Raw genomic sequence first — 19,430 nt, 5'->3', positions numbered from 1 at the left:
CTCAGAATCAATTCTTTTTTTCTTGATGCTGACCTTAATCTCAGAATTCTATTTTCTCTCGAAATTCTGACTTTAATGGCAGAATTCTGCCGACTTTAATCTCAGAATTAATTTTGACTTTAATCTCAGAATTCATTCTGACCTTAATCTCGGAATAAATTTTTCTTGGAATTCTGACGTTAATCTCAGATTTTTTTTCTTGGGACTTTAATCTCGAACTCTGACTTTAAATTAAAGGCAAACCTTTACAAATTAAAGTGCTGACAAAATAGAATAGAATAGAATAGTCTTTATTGTCATTATACATTGTCATTTTGGTACAACACAAAAAAAATTAATCACATCATCATGTATCAGTTAAACTGGGTCAAAGGTCACAAATGCTTCAACTTTCTCACTCACTCAGGGACCTTAATTAACTGTCCTCGTCATTCACCTGTCTGTCCTCATCATTCAGCAAGTCAGTGTAATTCATTACTTTCCACCTCTGCATAAAACAAAGTTTCAGTGTAGTGTTATTGTAATTAATTTAATTATAATTGAATAATGATTAAATTACATATTTACCAAATTAAAATGATACAAGGTGTAAATTAGTCTTTTCATTGTGAACAAATTTGCTCTTGTCAGGATTTATATTGTGATTTGAGTCACGACAGTTTGCCATCTAAAAAATATAAACATAAAAGTTTTGGGAAACTGTGTGTTAAGTTATATTTTCCTCACATATCACACACATGTTTAACACATAGGAAAGACCTATTATATATATATATATATATATATATATAATTGCATGCTTTGCATGCCACTTCAACTGATTGCACAAGTAAAACTGTTTTATGGTTTTTAAGTGCCCAGTCACTGAGGTCTTGCTCACACCAATACCCTTGCCAGTGTTTCCACATTTTGCCGCCGTTGCCCTCGTGATTCAGTTTTTGATCCACTGGTATCTTTAATTTCAGAGAACCACACCCTTTTATATCAGACTGCAAAATGTGCACACAGAGACCAGCAAACGTATTTTCCTTTGAAAAACACAAGTCACTGTGAAAAACTCTACAGGTTTCTAATTAAATGATCCACTTCAAAAATATATATATGCTTAAAATGTATTTATAATATTCTGACACCATTATGGGATGCTTATTCTGCCTGCTAAACTTTTATTTATTGACTACCTATGTTAAATTTTGTACTTAGACGAGGCAAGAAGGGGAAATGTGGAAAAACAAAGGTACACAAACCTCTACAAATGTTGTTTATCTGAGTTTTGTTGGTGAATTTATTTTAATAACACTCCAATTATAGGTAATTATAAGTGAGTAAATTGGGTTGATTTTAAACAGCTCTTCCCTTATTCTCACAGTGAATTTGAGTTTATACCACTCAAATGAATAAACAACCATTGTCAGACAATTACCCTGCCATTATAACCTTTTATTTATTGACTCTTTATGTTAAACCATGCATTTTTGCTAACAAAAATAAAAACAGACAGAAATTGACTGTATTCAGTTGTGTTTTATTTGGTGTTTGACAACACTGCAATTAAAGGTCATTATTTGCTGGTGACCATTGGAGCTTCAGTGGTTAGTGGTACTGTCTGCCCAGGGCAGACACCACCACAGACAGGAACTTCTGCCAGGCCTCCTGAATATCAGGGGTGAAAACGGAGGGGCCAAACTTGGCTCCGAGAACCACTGTGATGCACTCAGCAAGAAGCTGCAATAAGGAAAAACACACACACAGAGGGTTGAGTAAAGGAAACTATAGAATAAATAATGATAAAAAAAAAAGAAATATTGCACAGATGAGGCATCACATACTCTGAAGTTGTCAGGATCCACATGGAGCCTCTCAGAGTGTATCACACTCAGCTTGGCATATGTATTCTTGATGTCATCCAAGTTATTCACGGCTTTTTCCAGCTCGCTCAGGACTCTGGCGCCATGCGCAGAAACCTTGGCGTTCGCGGCGATGGCGGCGTTGGTGGACAGGTCGCCGAATTCCTTGAAGTATCTCTTAGTCCACGGGTAAACAATCAAAACCCTGAAATGACACAGCAGGCAAATTCAACTGAATCATAAATTGTCATCAAATACAAAACCTTTGCTCTTGTCAAAGTTTTTACAGTGAATATGTAAAATAATTGCAAAATAATTGCATCCATTCCAAATTAAATATACAATTCACCTTATCAGAGCCTGGGCGCCATCCTTTTTTGCATCAATACTGTCCCACACGCTCTTGATGGCAGCACGCTCTTTGTCTGTCCACTCAACCATGTTGACGAGTAAAGGTTTTCTGTTTTTTTGATGCTAAAACAAAAATATCTGATCACAGACCTGTGGGGCAAGAGACTTCTGCAGGTTTTATTAATTACACAAGGCCACACCTCCAATTCAACGGAGGCACCTGATTGGACCAGAGGAGTTGGGTTGTTGCCTGCCACGACTCAGCTTCGCCCTAGAAAAAAACAGATAAGAAGGAAATTGAGATTATTGCTCAGATTGAAATCTTGAAATGAGAAATAAAAAAATATAAAAATAAAATTAAATGCAGCAGAATTGAAAGGTAAAAACATAATTAATAAATAAGAACCAGAACTGATCAATGGTTTTATTGTAGGACTTGTTTATTTGTGTTGTTTTTATACTTTCTACATATTTGTTTTATTTTATTGCTTTGTTCTTATTCTTAATAGTCTCACATTTGCATATTCAATTTGTTTTATTTGTCGCTGTTGTTGTCTTTAACACAAAAACACAAAAACAAGGGACATAACATGAGATTTTCTACATTTGATTATCTAGAATTTGTCCAAAGTATCATCCCTATATTTTTTGACTATATTTATACTGCATAAAATATGTGGTGTCAGATCCTTCATTAAAGCTTTGTATATATTACATATTCTCTTTTTATGGCTTGTTCCGTGTGATGCACAGGGTATTCTCGTGTTGTGTTTAAATGGAGTTGTTGTTGATCATAAGATCATAACTCAACAACCTTGTCAGAACAAAATTCCAACCAATTCATTTTATGTTTAGTGTGACAATGTAATGAGAGACAATATAATAAGAAAGGTAGGCAATAATGTATAAAAATTACCTAATCACGCTTCTATTAATTGATTGATTGATTCTGCATATTATTTATAAGGTATGTAAACTAACTTACATACTACGATTACCAGAAGTAAGCATAGTATAGTTTTAGTAATATAGTTTTAATTATACTATGACTATAATATATATTATACAGTAACTACCCTTTTTATCATTTTGTGATGAAAATCATCTGCAGATTTGAAAAAAAAAACAGTTCAAACTATGAACGAAAGATGTAACGTGACGACCAGGCCAATGTTTGTTTGTTTTTTTCAGAATTTCTCATTTTAGACCAGAAAAACGCACAAAAAGTCACAACTGTTGAATAGTGAACAAAAACATGCGTCTCAGTCTTCTTTCAAATGAATCTGTAAAACAGGCCAATAATTGTTATCTGACTCATAATTTATATATATATATAGATATATATATCTATATATATATATATATATATATATGTATGTGGTGGGCTGAATATGATTATTATTATAACATTATAATACTGTATATTAGACTTACACATTAAACCTTTCATGGAAAATATGAATGACATTGAAATGAAGAAAATGTATCCATCCCTTCAACCAGGAATAAAGTTTAATATTTTACATTTTACAATCGGAGGTTAAAATGATTTTTTTTATTTGTGAAATAACTGAGTCATGAAATGATGACATAGAAAGGGAGTGGTGACTTATCTCTGGAAAACTGCTGAGCACATTTCTGGCAAATTCTTTAATGGAGGCGTGGTTTTGGTTTGATACGGGGGTGCGGTGCAATTTGGCTCCATATATATAAAAAAAAGCCGTTGCACATCAACTTCACTTGCATCGTCATAGTTTTTTCCTTTTGTCAAAAGAAAACGAAGCAAAGGCAGCCATGAGTCTCTCCGGAAAAGATAAGGCTGTGGTGTCAAATCTCTGGGGCAAAATAGCCTCAAATTACGACGTAATCGGAGCTGAGGCTCTTGGCAGGTGAGTCTTCAGTCACCCGTTCATGAGCTAATATTCTTTTTATTAATTTATTGGTGATTAATTCTTTCTTTCTTGACAGGATGCTGACTGTATCCCCCCAGACCAAGACCTACTTCTCTCACTGGTCAGACCTGAGCCCTGGATCTGAGCAGGTGAAGAAGCACGGAGCGGTCATCCTGAAGGCCATCGGAGAGGCTGTGGAAGGCATTGATGACATCAAGCTCAACCTTTCCCGTCTCAGCGAGTTGCATGCCTTCAAGCTCCAAGTGGACCCTAACAACTTCAAGGTACGCCACAACATGTATCGGGTCTAATATGTATATATAGACAGACATATATATGGGTTTTTTATGCATTACTTACACAAGAGCCTCACTAAGGCTGCTGTACAAGGATGTGTGTGTGTACTTGTCTGTAGTAGCATGCAAGGACATTGACAAAATCCTATCTTTGTGAGGACATTTTGACTTTTGACAATTTAAAAAGGGCCTTTTTGAGGATTAAGACTTTAAGGTTTAAGGGTTTGGGTTAGTATGGTGAGGTGTCTGTGACTGACCTTCTGTGTTTCTTGCAACTTCACAGATCCTGTCCCACAGCATCCAGTTGGTGATTGCCATGTACTACCCTAAAGAATTCACTCCAGAGGTGCAACTCTCCGTGGACAAGTTCCTGCAAAACGTGGCCCTGGGTCTGTCCGAGAGATACCGATAAACTGCGGCGATCCGCGCGTCGGAGGGAGGAGGCATTGGGCTGCATGTCGGCCTCATCGTCATCATCATCATCATCGCCTCCACAATAAACGATGGCAAGATCCCTTTAATGAAGGCCAAATAAATGAATAAATAAAATTAATGTGGAACATTGACACGTCTTCTCTTCATTGTCTCTCACACACTGTTGCTGTGTCTTATTAGTTTAGATCCACACTGTAAAATATAACGATAATAAAACAAAGAGGGATTACAATACAATACATTCACTGTGACATAACAAACTGCAGGTTTAGGCTGCAAACAACAACAATAACACACAAACCTCAGCTCTTACCCTTACCCTAAACCCAATTCTAAACGTAACTCTAAAACCAGGTCTTAACCCTGAAAAAGCAGACAAAATCTCCCCGCAAAGATAGGTGTGTGTACGTTTCTTTTTTGGACCTCACATAGACATAAATGCAAGCACACACAAACACACCTGTGTAACAGCAAACTATACTGAATAAGTGGATTCTTCCATCAATAACAGTTTTTAACATATTAACTATAACCAGTGGATGCATGACCATAAACCCTAAAACTGAGTCAAAAAAGCCCTTTAAAGGACCCGATACATATATACACTATAAATATTAGTATATACATACAAATAACTATATTTAACTAACTAACTAATAAAGTGGGGTTTTCTTTTTAAAGTGTTTAAAGGGACAGATCAGGTTTTTTGAAGTATGGTTGCAGGACATTTACATACCTTACACACGTTTACATTTAACATTTAAGCATTTAGCACACGCTTTTATCCAAAGCGACTTACAAAAGAGGAATAAGTTACAAAGAAGAAATCTTGGAAAGAGCTCCACTAGATAGGAATAGTGGATAGATAGAGGGTGAGAGTGCCGAGGTGGATCCAAGTGCAGAAGGAGATGCAGGGGAGGGGGGTAAGGTAAGGTGCTGGGAGTGCTAGGACAGAAGATGCTCTTGGAAGCGCTGGGTTTTCAAGAGCTTCTTGAAGATAGACAGGGAAAGTTCTGTTTCCATGTGAACAAGGCCTAAATCTCCGGCTTAAAGAACCCTGGTCATTCAGCAGTTTGACTCTTGTTCTGCCACTGTATACACTCCAACACTCCCTCAGTCAGTACTGCTTTGGCGTGTTTCCATCATGGTACAGTCCAGCATGGTTTGAAACTGTAAAGCTTGCAGGCTTGCGTTTCCACTGAGAATGGTGTCTTTTACTTGGTAGGAGGGTTGCGCGCTCTGCACGCTGTGCCCGATGGCCGTGTCAGCTAAATATGTAGTGTGACATTGTACCGGTGTGACGACAAAGAAGGTGACACAACAGACAACAATGGAGGACATCCAACAGCTCGGTTTATGGCTGTTTGTCTCAACAAGACGTCAAACTTTGTATGAGAGTAGACTTTGGGTGTTGAAGAAACACCGGTCACAAGGAAGTTTTCTGACGCCCCAATCAGCTGACTGTCCTGGGTCAAGAGCTTCTTGAAGATAGACAGGGACAACGCCCCATGAACAACACATGAAAAGAGTGTGGATTGTCTTGTGTGGGGTGTTGGCACCACGAGATGACAATCCTTTGATGAACAGAGTGTCCAGGGGTAACATAAGCCTTTAGCAGAGCATTTAAGAAGGTAGGAGCAGACCCATGAAGCACTTTGTTCCCGCTGCGTTCTGGACCATCTGTAGTGGTTTCACAGCACAGGTTGGGAGGCTTGTTAGCAGGGGCGCTGCAGTAGTCAAGGCAAAGCGACATGACCGGTGACAGAAGCCAGAGAAACAGTGTTGTTTTCGTCAACGATGACTATAACAAAATTATTTCATTGGCGCCGAGACGAGACGTGTGTGAGTGTTCGTTGATGAGACGAGAATGGACTTAAATGTTAGTGGGTGGTCTGTCAGATGTTCAAAATGCATGACATTTCTGCTTATTGTGCGCGTAATCTGTCAATTAAAACCTAAAAATCGCCACCGAACCCTGGTGCCTGATTTACGTGGGCCGTGGTTGGGACAGAGGGACCCCGTCCCCCGGGCCCACCGACAGACCCACCCGGGCAGGCGGGAGAAGCCACAGCGAGTACATTATGTCTGTGGCCCTGGGAAGCGACGAGGTTTGGACGGGGGGTCGCTGTACATCACCTTCGCCCTGAGACTTTCCAAACCGACCTAGAGCCAGTTGCGGTGCACCACCAGCGGAGAACATTTTATTTTCACAATTTATTAGTGACATTCTTGATGAAGTCGGCATCAATTCAAGAAAAAAAACAGTTGACATGTTTTGGGAGAAAAGTTGAAATATGGAGATAAAGGGTTTGTGCCCAACAGCAATCTCCAATACTTATTGACTCAATGAATTTGTTAAAAAAAATGCAACGAACACTTGTTTTCATAATGGAGTCATCTGTCCATTATTTTAACTCAATTAATTGAGTAATCGTTCATTTGGTCCATAAAATGTTGATCAGCGTTTTCCAAATCTGGAAATGACGTGGTTCTCAAATGTCTTGTTTTGTCCACAAAGCAAAATTAAACCAGTTTCAATGATGTTGTTGTCTTATGGAGCAAAGAAAACCAGGAAATGTTCACATTTAAGACGCTGAAATTTTTTTTTTGATTTTGTCACCTGTGGCACAAACCATGACTATTTAATCTACATCACAACAAACACAAACAAAGTCAGGTTGCATTGGATTATTTAGTCATTAGATAACTGAGAGAAAACACAACAAACATTTATATTTGACAGTTTTAACCCTTTAACGCTTAGCGTATCGCAGGCGACACGTTTGCACAAGCGACATGTGGTTATGACGGTAATTGCACTCGTGCTGTTGCAGGAAACGGGCAAATCAGCAGCTTTATCGCTAGAGAGGATAGTGTTGGAAAAACCTTGAGATAAAGATAGACATTGAGAAAATCATGTTTTATACTTGTCAAATTTCAAAACACGCAAACTCTGGTGTTTGTGTACAACTACGGTGTTGTTTTCTCAATAAAACATTTTAAATTGCTAAAACATTGTTTTAAAATGTGATAAATTGTAAATGACAACCAGATATTGAACGTTATTCTGGAAAAATGGGCAAACACACTTAACTCACAGGACATTTTCTGGCCCTTTTATGGTTAAAATGAGCAAAAGAAGAAAAAAAAGGTGTCAAAGGGTTAATTAAATAGGTTAAATACATTTTACATGGTAAAGGTCAAATAGACAAATTAAGGGTTTTTGGGCTTGGTAGCAGTGCATGTAAATTTATCTTTACATGCTGTAAAGGTGCAATAGAAAAGGCTGTAAATGCTGCTATGTGTGATGTTTCTGTCTGCACATGTTCTTGCCAAGGTTATAATAGTTTTGGATTTCTTCAGAAAAGTATAAATTCTGGTTTTATTTTTTTTTTTTTAAATTTTAGTTTTTCATTATTTCGTTAACTATAGTGACCTTGGTTCTCATAAGTCTGCTGTCCACGTAGATTGTGTTTGAGACAATAATTCAGTCTTTTTACTCAATTATTGAATGTAGGGCTGCAACTAGCAATTATTTGAATTTTTCTTGCTTAAATCAAGTAATCGTTTGGTCCGTAAGATGTCAGAAAATGTTGAATTGCGCTTACCAAACATGGAAAAGATGATGTTTTCAAATGTCTTGTTTTGTCCACAAACCAAAAAAATAACTTTTAATGATTTCTTTGTTATGCGGAGCAAAGAAAAACAGAAAATATTCACATTTAACAAGTCGGAAAAACCTGAATTTGTGCGTATTTTCAAAATAAAAGTGGATTGAAGTTTGTTTGTTTTATCACCCATGAAGGGGGGAAAGGCCCCTGCAGCTTCTGTGCCAGTGAATGATGAGCACACAAAGCAATTGAAATTTTAAAGGTGACATCGAATGCTTGTATCACACATATATGTTAGTTATGGAGGTCTACTTACATATATTAACTTGTTTTCATGGTTAAAAACCTCCCAGTCGCTGCAAACGAGCCGATCAAAATATCTCCTCACTGACGCTCTCGTCAGCCGCGCTGTTTCAGACCAAAACCACCCCCCCCAGAACGTGGACTGTTTTGTGATTGGCCAGCCAACGAGAGCTTTCCCACTGTCCTGTGATTGGCCAGGTACCTGGAAGTGACGTAATAGATAGGCCAGCTCTCAGATACACAGCTCCCCCTCTGGCACGGTGGATGCTCTGCATCTCAGCAGCTACAACGAGAGTAGTTCTTCTTCTTCTGCGGTTGAATGTACGCAACCGGATGTGCCGGGACTAGTGCCCGCACCAGGAGACGCTACGGTGGTGAGAGGAGTGGTGAGGTTTACTGATGACATCATCAGCATAGGGAAGTGCCGATCCGCTTCGCAGAGCACAGGAAAACAATACAACACTATTTTCTCAGCAGTGGCTGAACTGTTTTTTCTGAAACTTTAGGGTTTCATAAACGAGGTAATGACGCAGATACACAAATTCAGAAATAATCATCATCATGGTCCACTCTCAGGGTGAAGGCGTGCAGCTCGCTCAAGTTCAGCAGGCCTTTGCCCAAGTTATCGATCTTGGCCACGGCCTCGGCAACAGTGCCCATGACGTCTTTGCCGTGGTTCATCACCAGGGTTGAGTAGGGGCTCAGGTCCTCGTAGCAACCGATAACGTAATAAATTGTCAATAATGTAATAAAGTTGTTGAGCCAATAACGTAATAACTTTTTGCCAATAACGTAATAACTTATTACGTTACGGCACTTCTGTTGACTAATCACGTCACTGACGTACTTTCAACCGTAGAAGAAGAAGAACTACTCTTGTTGTAGCTGCTGAGCATATCGGTTGAGAACATGTCGAAAAAAGGTTCAGCGAGTGTTTTCTCTGTTCTGTGTTGTGATAAATAATACCAGACGCTCCACAAGCTCTCCGAAAATGAGCAAAGAAAAGCTCAGTGGATATCTTTCATATTTGATGGGAATATCCCTGCTACATTTCCCAAATACCTCCATGTATGCGCCAACCACTTAACGGAGGATTGTTACACAAACTTCGGGCAATATATAGCAGGACACAGCACCAAACTTCACCTAAAGGAAGGAGTAGTGCCAACAATACTTATATTACAATATTTACAAACCATAAAACTGTCTTTGTGTGCTTGTTCTGTTGTTTAACATTAGCGATAGTCGGCTACAGGCTAAGCTACACACGTTCGCTCGTGTTTCATTTGCATGTGTACGTGTTTATCATCTCGGTGACCACAACGTTATCCAAGCTACAGGTGTCCTGCAGCATTCTTTGCGATGGAGTTGGTTCACTTGTCACAGTGTCTTCTGACTCTGGGTCAGACTCCGGGATTACGGCGGGGTGCATCTGCCTTTCCAGAGGGGGAGCGGGTCTGAGAGCTGACTTGCCAATTACAATCACTTCCAGGTAACTGGCCAATCACAAGACAGTCCGTGTTCTGCAGGTGTGGTTTTGGTCTGAAACGGTGCGGCTGACGGGACATTTACGTCGGCTCGTTTGCAGCGACTAGGAGGTTTTTGACCATGAAAACGACTTCATGTTTGTAAGTACGCCTTCATATCTCACATATAATTGAGATAGGACCATGCTATGGCCTCTTTAAATATCTGACCTTATAGATACCCATCCACCCTCAAGCCCCCCTCCACAGGAGGCCTAAAGGAGCAATTAAGAGTCAATTTGGATTTATATGTCACTCTTAGGGTTTCGTTATAGTACTCCGTGTATCCAACTCCGTGACCATACAGACGGTTTGACGGGGTAGTGCCAGGCTCAACACAAATAAAACCATCAGACCTCATTTAGTGAATGTAATCAGTGCCTAGAACCATTCACATTTTTAAATATAGGGAGATAAGGTTATTGCATGATATGTGATTAAAAAAATTAGATATCCTCATTTAGTGGTGTGTTTAGTGTCTGTTTTTTTGGCTGAAGTTGTGGACCCTGACATGACCCTGAGGTTTTCCTTTGAATAGCTTTAAATTATTCTCTTATAGCAGATTAAACGCCTCAGAATTATATAATATTATATATAATATATATATTATCTATAAGTTTATAAATTATCCAAACTACAAAGTCATTCCAAAAATGGTACATTTTAATTATTTTAAATTGTGTGTATTTTTTTCCCTGACTTTTACTATATATAAGCATAATGTAAAAAGCGTCTTTGAGCGCAGTTTAAAACAGGGGCTCCAAACTTGTGGCCCACAGGCCCACATGGCCCACAACTCGATTTCAGGTGGCCCGCCACTTATTTTCAACTTATAATGGAGTTGTTTATGTATGTTTTTTTTAAAGTAATAGATTGATTTTCAATTATGAATTATAGCTGAAACATGCCCTTAACTTGGTGTCATACAGCAGTGTTGGAGCGCCCTCTAGTGGCCATGTAGACTGCCTGCCTCTTGCCTATCACAGATGTATAATAATAATGATAATGTTGCTCACGTTGAATAAGTATAATAATTCAACACGAGCACACAGCACAGATGTATTGTATATATTTTAAATATATATATTTTTTCAATTTATTTTTATTTATTGTTTTATATACATATATGTGTGTATATATATATATACACATATATATGTGTGTGTACATATATATATATGTATACTTAAAATACTAAATACTGTAGTTTTATGTTTGTGCCTCAGTGTATTTCCTTATGTGTTGGGTTTTTGTATCATCACTGTGAGGCTATGTGTTTTGTAGAATACCGACAGCTGACAGCAGCAATATCTTCCCCTCCCTGACCACTAGAGGGCAGCATCTCTACACACATATACTATTTCATGACCACATTTCTGTAGGATTAGTGTTTTTCTTGTGAACTGTAGCTCCTCTTTTGTGCCTTATCATTTTCCTCAGTAACAATAAACACAAAACTCACAGTTTGTCTCTGATTTCATCTGCACTTTAAGTCACTTTCTCATGGTTTAAACACTTAAACGTATTATTGATAATTAGCATCAACATCCTGATGCCCGGTCCATAAACCTTTGCTTGTTTTTAAATTAGGCAAATCTGATTTATGTATTTTAAAGGAAATATGTGAAAAATCATTGATTGATCAACGAACCATACATTCACACCATAGTCAAGTTAGTTCACACAATGCTAATTAAACCTATTAGTTTCACTCATCTCTCTGTCTCTCTCTCTCGCTCTGTTTCTAAGTATGGTATAGTGTTGAGGCTCAAACTGGCGGGTTGGGGGCCACATGTGGCCTCCCCAGTCGATGTCCTGTGGCCCTACATTTACTGTCATCGTCACGTTTCTGTCGGCCCATTTATCTCATTTATGTAAATGACACTGTGTGCTGCTGGGGTTGTAAAACATGTGGAGTGGTTCATTTTTTCAGTTGTATTGACTGGTCATGGCTTCGACCACAGCGGTCAGAAACTTCTGCCACGTGGCTTGGACGTTAGAGTTGAACGTGCTCTTCAGTTTGCAAGCGATGGTGATGGTGATGCAGTCGGCCAACAGCTGTGGACACATATCACAACATATCACATATGTGCGTGTGTACTGGCCCTTGAAATGAAATGCATCAGCCTAGCTTCTTAAATGTGATTTTCTTTGCTCCATACGACAAATAAATCATTAAATTGGAATCATGTGTATTTGTGGACAAAACAAGACATTTGAGATGATCATCATTTTGAGGTTTAGGAAACAAGGATCAACATTATCTGACATTTTATGAACCAAATCAAGTCAATAATGGATGGATGAATCCATTATGAACATAATTGATAATTGCACCATAAATGCCATGACAACGAGTGATTCTGATTCACAATGTCCAAATTTGATTTGATTTCCAACTCAATTTGATTGGACGCCAATTCATTTAGAGATATTTTGGTTTTCTTGGAGATTTTCACAGAAACTAATGCTGTACATTTTACAAAATCTGGTTCTCTTTAACCTGCTGCATCATAAAAAATATTGTTAACATTAAAAACATTATGGCACTTTTTATTTAATATGACTGCACTGTGCAAATCGAATTGAAACTCGAACCTTCAAAACCTTGTGCAACAGCTGCAAGATTCAGTCTCTCTCTCATTTTTAAAGGTTGATTCCACAAAAATACCAATTTGTCTAAATATTTCAAGTTTTAAAGGTTCAATCCACCCAAATCAGCAGCAAGAAGCAGGCAAGATCAACATTTTCTAGTTGATTTTGGTGTTGATGGATGTAGTCTATATTTTGAGGACTCACTCTGAAGTTATCTGGATCCACGTGGATCTTTTCGCAGTGAAGACGACTCAGCTCGGCGTACGCATTTTTGATGTTGTCCATGTCCTCCACGGCTCTGCCCAGGGACCGCAGCACCACTTTGCCATGTTCGGCCAACTTGGCGTTTGTCGACACAGCACTGATGGAGAACAAATCTCCAAATATACCAAAGTACCGCTCGGTCCAGGGGTAGGTGATCAAAACTCTGTGAATGCGAGGGATTTTTTATTATTATTTTACAGTTCAATGCATGGTTTTCACAGCCCTGAGCTCCCGTACATTTTTGAGATAAATAATATATTAAAAAAGATTTTTGCCACTTAACAAAAGGTGAATCTAATTAAATATATAGCAGCTGATATCTAAACAATATTGTAGCTACATTTAATCACAGATGCTGCCCTCATCACTGGCTGGAAACGTGACATTTGTAAGCTGCTCACTCCCTGCACCAAAGTCCATAGAGGAAATCAGCGATTTTACGTCCGGACACATTGATTTTCTCTATGGAATTTGGTCCATGAAGTATCTGCTGCTCATACAACCACACTTCCCAAATCCCAGTACATTTTATGACAGTTGAGTGTAATAAAATCATGATAATTAACTGACATTAATTGTAAGCGGCTCGCTCACTGCCTGCACAAAAGTCCATCGAGAAAATCATTGTTTTTGGCTCAAGGTATTACAGGAGCTGATGGTCTACTGCTACCTGCAGTAGACCATGGAGGCCGCAGACCATTTGAACAGTAAGATCAAATGTGTTACTTTGTGACTTCAGTGATTCAAATATTTAATTTAAAATTTACCAAAGTGACACAAAATTACCAATTAAGGCAGCAGTAGACCAGCTGCTCCTGTAACTCCATGAGCATGATGATTTTCTCTATGGACTTTGGTACAGGAAGTATAACTGCTGCTCACTCCCTGCACCAAAATCCAAAGAGAAAATCAACATTTTTAGCTGAAGAGGTTACAGGTGCTGATAGTCTACTGCCATGGTTCCCAACCTGGGGACAATACACAAGACTATCTATATTTTTAAAACCTACAAATATCTCTATTTATCCATCTCTTTATTTGTCACACACACACACACACTTGCACATTATTAACAGTTAAAAAGAACCCAGCAGCTGTAATAAATCTACAATAAAAATAAAACTGGCTTTAAATAAAAGTCTCATCTTCTACCTTATTAAAGCTTCAGGTCCGACCTCGTCGACGTCGACTTTCTCCCACACAGCTCTGACAATGTCGCGCTCCTGCTCTGTGAACTTCACCATGATGACATCAGCATCAGTGAGGTAAACAGACACAGACACAGCATCTGTTTACTGCGTCACCACATCAACGCTGAGTCAGCAGAATCCAATTCCCGTAGCCCACATCACCACGATGATGATGCTGGAAAAGTTATTTTGTCCTTATTTTAAAAATGAACAAGATTTTCAAACATCTATTTTTTTCCACCTGTATAGGTGAAGTGAACAAACAGTTGATAAAGTATTGTGTTAATACATGTAAAACACATGTAATGTGTTTTTATGTCTCATTTACTGCTATTACTTTGCTGCCACGAGAAAAAGCTGCCAAACTGAGATTAACGTGTCGTCATTATCTCCATAATTCAGGCTCCCTCCACCCAAATAAATTATCTGACTTGATGTAACAAATGTGGTTCCACTGGCAGAATGGTCACCTCACATGACCTGGAATTACGCACAACCCGTGTCTGTTTATGATGATGAAGAGCAGAACCGATGCATTTCATTCAATTATCATCGGTCATTTGGTTTTCAACATGTTTTCAACATTTATTTTACCTTTCTCGTGTTTCAGAGAACCAAGGTTAATTCCTTCATCTAAAGTTATCCTTTAACATTAATTTTACCTTACCCTTGTTTCAGAGAAGGGGAATCCATTAACTAAATGTTTTTTGTGCCTATTTACTCATGTTTCAGAGAACCCCTCCTTTAATTCACATCACTCGCGCTTCATGGAACCAGGGTTAATATTCGCACACACATTGTTGTGCTTTTAAGTTTATCATTTGCAACCAAAAATGAATTCATGAGTCAAACATGTTTTGAAATAGGTTTTTTTTTTTATTTATTCATTCATTTATTTGAAGAGTTGGCGACAGTCACGAGGCAAGTGCATCGTGGACATGTTTTTTTTTTTCAGTGGTTAGTGGTACTGTTTTCTCAGGGCGGCCACAGCCACATCCAGGAACTTCTCCCAGGCCGCCTGAAAACCAGGGGGGAATTTAGCGGTGCCAAACTTGGCTCCCACTTCCACAGTGATGCACTCCGCGAGAAGCTGCAATGAGGGTGGAAGATTAAATAAAGGAAAACAATAAATTATGATATATGATATATTGCTCAGATGATGTCACGTACTCTGAAGTTGTCAGGATCCACGTGGAGCTGCTCAGAGTGGTACACGCTCAGCTTAGAGTATAAATTCTTGATGTCGTCCATGTTCTTCACGGCTTTGTCCAGCTCGGACAACACTTTAATGCCGTGCGCGTTGACCTTTTCGTTCGAGTTGATGGCGGCGTCGGTGGACAGGTTTCCAAACGACGGGAAGTATCTCTTAGTCCACGGGAAAACGACCAGCAGCCTGAGAGGAAACACAGGGAGAGGATTTAATAAAGACAAGAAACACATTATATTCTTCATGCATAAATATATTTTAAAATAAGAAATAAAAACAAGAGTAAGACATATAAATAATAAACAGGATATTTACACGGGGACATTACATTAAACATTACAGTATATACATGAGGAAATGTTAGCAGCAGAAATAATAATAATTATTATTATTATTATTGTTCATGATAACTTATAATGATAACTTTTTTTTCTTAACAAACGTATGCATATATATGTAGGTGTACCTTTTCAGAGCCTTGGGTCCGATGTCGGCCACATCGATTTTTGCCCACAGGGACAAGATGGCGTTGCGCTCGGCGTCTGTCCACTCTACCATGACTGCGTGAAAAATGAAAATCACCTCCGACTTAAATCAACACACAACGCAAACGGCGGCTTTTCTACTTGGACAATGTGCGCCAGTCTGGAGTTTTTATTGAAGGAGCCGACGGCGCCGCCCTTTCGCCCGCTCACGTGCGCACAGCTGGCCCACAGCGCAAACTGGCAGCGCCAATCCACGCGAGTGACGTCACTGGGATGGTGAAAATGGATTAAAAAACGTGTTTATACGCGATAACGACTGATAACTGATGTCTTAACAAAAGATATACACGCGGTAACCTGAAAACAGCAGTTATAAACTACAACTAATAAAACTACAACTAATAATAATAATAATAATTTCCTTGTGTGTCCCTGTGTGTCCTTAAATGAAAATGTAACATCAAATAAACATTTTAATACTACAGACATAGTCTCACTTCAACACTGCAACTTTTGACTCAAGTAAAATTAAAAAGAAAATGTACTGAAAATTGATTAAATAAAAATTGTATTGTCAACTTCAATACAACTTTACGTCAACTTTAAACCACAAATCAGTGTAATAATTCATTATAATCCAGGAACAAAACTGTATAATGTTTCTTAAAATAGAAATCTTTTTTATTAAATAAAAATTAAATTTTCAACTTTAATTACTGTTTTAACACGTAATTCAGTGTAATAATTCATTATAATCCAACAACAAAACTGTATAGTATTTATTTTTTTTTCAATAAAAATGAATTTTTGTTCAATAAAAAAACTATTTTTCAATTTCAGTTGCTGTTTTAATCCATAATTCAGACTAATAGTTAATTATAATCCAGGACCAAAACTGTGTAATAATGTTTCTTCTTTAAAATCAAAATGTATTTTGATTGAATAAAAACCCCGATTTCTATTAAATAAAAATAAAAATGTCAACTTCAGTTACTGCTTTAACCCATAATTCAGAGTAATAATCCATTATAATTCAGGAACAAGACTGTATAAGGATGTTTCTTCTTTAATTCCATGCGCATTAGTAAAACAGCCTCCTTTGATAATGTGAACAAACATGGTGCAACTTGATTTAACATTTGTTTTCGACAATATTTAAGGTATTGTGTTACTTTAAACCGGTAACAATATTATTAATAATAATAATAATAATAATAATAATAATAATAATAATAATAATAATAATAGCAGGTTTGGTTCAAAGACATAATTATAGATTATGTTGTGGATTTTCCTGCAAAACCAAGACTATGTTGTAGAAATAATTCCTTTCAGAGTCGACCCAAGACTCTGAGAACTGGATCGGCCCTGTGTTGGCAGACACATACGTGGCACGTGCACGGATATTTGGGGAGTGGTGATTAAATTTATCTAACAGCCTGGCTGTGGAAAGTTCTAGCAGTTTGTTTATCGTGGGTGTGGATTTGATACTCGGGCGTGGCTCCGTTCGGTGTCCATATAAAGACGCCATGAATCGAAACCCCCCCCACGTCCACATCGTCTTTTGAAACTTTTTACATTTGAATTCAGAAACAGACACGACACGAAGGCAGCAGCAGCCATGAGTCTCTCCGCCACCGACAAGAGCCAAGTGAAGAAACTTTGGGCCAAAGTTGAGAAACAGATCGACGACATTGGTGCCGAAAGTCTGGGCAGGTGCGTTGTCATGGCGACGCTTGGTGACGGCGTCACGCTGTGCTCTCTCTGCTGACTCTCTCTCTCTCTCTCTCTCTCGCTCTCTCCCTCTCTCGCGCAGGATGCTGGTCGCGTACCCGCAGACTAAGACCTACTTCTCTGCGTGGAAAGGCGATCTGAACGTCCAGAACGAGAACGTGAGGAAACACGGCGCGAGAATCCTGAATGCTGTGTCCAAGGCCGTGAAAGAGATCGACAATCTCACCACGGCCCTCAGCCAGCTGAGCGAGCTGCACGCGAGCAAGCTGCAAGTGGATCCTGCCAACTTCAAGGTAAGATCCGGGACACGCGGATGCTTATGATGTTATTATTGTTATTATTACTACTATTATTATTGTTATCATCATTATAATTATCTTTATTATTATTGTTATAATAAAAATGATTAATTACTTTTATTTATTGTTGTCGTATGCACATTTTATTATTTACCACATTTAATTCATTAAAGTTACGGATATTTTAGGGTATTCATTATTCTTGATTATTATAAATATTATTGTTATTATTGTTATTAGTATTATTTAATACAGATATTGTTCTGTGATACTATTCATTTATTTATTTATTTCCAATTTAGAATATAGAACAAATTGAATAAAATAAAATAAAATAAAAAATAATTAAAATATTTATTCAGGTTATCATTTATTTTTACTTTCTCCTGCTGTTTCTGTTGTTGTTTAAGAAATTACTCTAACAACTCGTGTGTGTTTTGTTGTTTTTCTCGTGCAGCTTCTGGCCCACAATCTGATCCTGGTCCTGGCCATGTACTTCCCTGCAGACTTTACTCCTGCTGTGCACCTCTCCATTGACAAGTTCCTGGCGGCGGTCGCCTTGGCTCTGTCTGAGAATTACCGCTAAACTGCGGCAGCAACAGCGGCGGCGGCGGCGACTGCCTCCTGCTGGTAACACATGTAACCCACGTTGGTGCTTGGTCAATTAAAAAGAAGCACCAATTAAAAATAATAATAAAATGAACTGGTGTCCATTTGTTTTTATTCAGAATTATAGTACTGTTTTTTTTTAAGTTTTAACAGAAGATTAAAGGTAAAAAAAAGTAACATTAAAATAGTCCTTAGATTTTTTTCAATTTGTGGTTGTCCTTAAATTTTCCTGTATTTCCTTAAAAATATGTTTTAAAAAACTAAATTGTAAATATGATGGTGGTTTATATGCAGCCTTTTTCCTCTGTCCCTTTTCTCATTCCTATTAGTCCTGTGTTTATCAAAGTAGTTTGATAAACACTTAAAATGCTTTTAAACTATGAACATGATAATGATACAAACTGCTTTTGAGTCATTTCTGCAAGACAAGCCATTTTTCATAATGTATACAAGGTATATCACCTTATTATTGACCTTATATCTTCAAGTGGAGCCATTAAAATTTGATTTTTTGTTTGTTTGTTGTTTACATTAAGTTTTTTTTATGTGAGCACTTATTTTCTTAAGTGTTGCCATAAACAGTGACTTTTGTAATTCCTTAAAATAGTAATTTAAAGACTATTTTAAACTTTTTTTTAAATAATAAACATAGCAAACCTTTAGATTGTCTTTTATTCTTCACTTAATTCATGCAAGTTAAGGCCATTAAAAGTATTTTCTCTTATTTCCCCTTAGCCCTTACATTTTTTAATGCTTTTTAAGTATAAGCAAAAAGGTTATATAAAG

The 19,430-nt window shown here is 37.9% G+C and overlaps 5 protein-coding genes across 5 annotated transcripts; 2 read left to right on the top strand and 3 right to left on the bottom strand.

Annotated features, from left to right (window-relative positions):
- Window positions 1-1,509: 1,509 nt before the first annotated feature.
- LOC131475871 (hemoglobin subunit beta-A-like) lies at window positions 1,510-2,345 on the bottom strand. Its single transcript, XM_058654225.1, has 3 exons — window positions 2,197-2,345; window positions 1,830-2,052; window positions 1,510-1,725 (listed from the first exon to the last, which is right to left on the bottom strand). Exons 1-3 carry the CDS (start codon window positions 2,286-2,288, stop codon window positions 1,594-1,596), a joined length of 447 nt encoding a protein of 148 aa, XP_058510208.1. The 5' UTR covers window positions 2,289-2,345; the 3' UTR covers window positions 1,510-1,593.
- A 1,588-nt stretch (window positions 2,346-3,933) lies between these two features.
- On the top strand, window positions 3,934-4,952 carry LOC131475873 (hemoglobin subunit alpha-like). The gene is made up of 3 exons (XM_058654227.1): window positions 3,934-4,087; window positions 4,167-4,374; window positions 4,670-4,952. The coding sequence occupies exons 1-3, from the start codon at window positions 3,993-3,995 to the stop codon at window positions 4,796-4,798; spliced, it is 432 nt and encodes a 143-aa protein (XP_058510210.1). The 5' UTR covers window positions 3,934-3,992; the 3' UTR covers window positions 4,799-4,952.
- Window positions 4,953-11,632: 6,680 nt separating this feature from the next.
- LOC131475872 (hemoglobin cathodic subunit beta-like) lies at window positions 11,633-14,397 on the bottom strand. The gene is made up of 3 exons (XM_058654226.1): window positions 14,273-14,397; window positions 13,061-13,283; window positions 11,633-12,319 (listed from the first exon to the last, which is right to left on the bottom strand). Exons 1-3 carry the CDS (start codon window positions 14,362-14,364, stop codon window positions 12,191-12,193), a joined length of 444 nt encoding a protein of 147 aa, XP_058510209.1. The 5' UTR covers window positions 14,365-14,397; the 3' UTR covers window positions 11,633-12,190.
- A 783-nt stretch (window positions 14,398-15,180) lies between these two features.
- Window positions 15,181-16,158, bottom strand: LOC131474895 (hemoglobin subunit beta-A-like). Its single transcript, XM_058652605.1, has 3 exons — window positions 15,984-16,158; window positions 15,481-15,703; window positions 15,181-15,400 (listed from the first exon to the last, which is right to left on the bottom strand). Exons 1-3 carry the CDS (start codon window positions 16,073-16,075, stop codon window positions 15,269-15,271), a joined length of 447 nt encoding a protein of 148 aa, XP_058508588.1. The 5' UTR covers window positions 16,076-16,158; the 3' UTR covers window positions 15,181-15,268.
- Window positions 16,159-17,536: 1,378 nt separating this feature from the next.
- LOC131474889 (hemoglobin subunit alpha-like) lies at window positions 17,537-18,738 on the top strand. Its single transcript, XM_058652596.1, has 3 exons — window positions 17,537-17,718; window positions 17,819-18,029; window positions 18,493-18,738. The coding sequence occupies exons 1-3, from the start codon at window positions 17,624-17,626 to the stop codon at window positions 18,619-18,621; spliced, it is 435 nt and encodes a 144-aa protein (XP_058508579.1). The 5' UTR covers window positions 17,537-17,623; the 3' UTR covers window positions 18,622-18,738.
- The last annotated feature ends 692 nt before the right edge of the window (window positions 18,739-19,430 follow it).

This window comes from Solea solea, chromosome 16 (genome assembly GCF_958295425.1).
Source record: "Solea solea chromosome 16, fSolSol10.1, whole genome shotgun sequence".
NCBI classification, from domain to species: domain Eukaryota; kingdom Metazoa; phylum Chordata; class Actinopteri; order Pleuronectiformes; family Soleidae; genus Solea; species Solea solea.
This window is presented reverse-complemented; position numbering and strand designations above follow the sequence as displayed.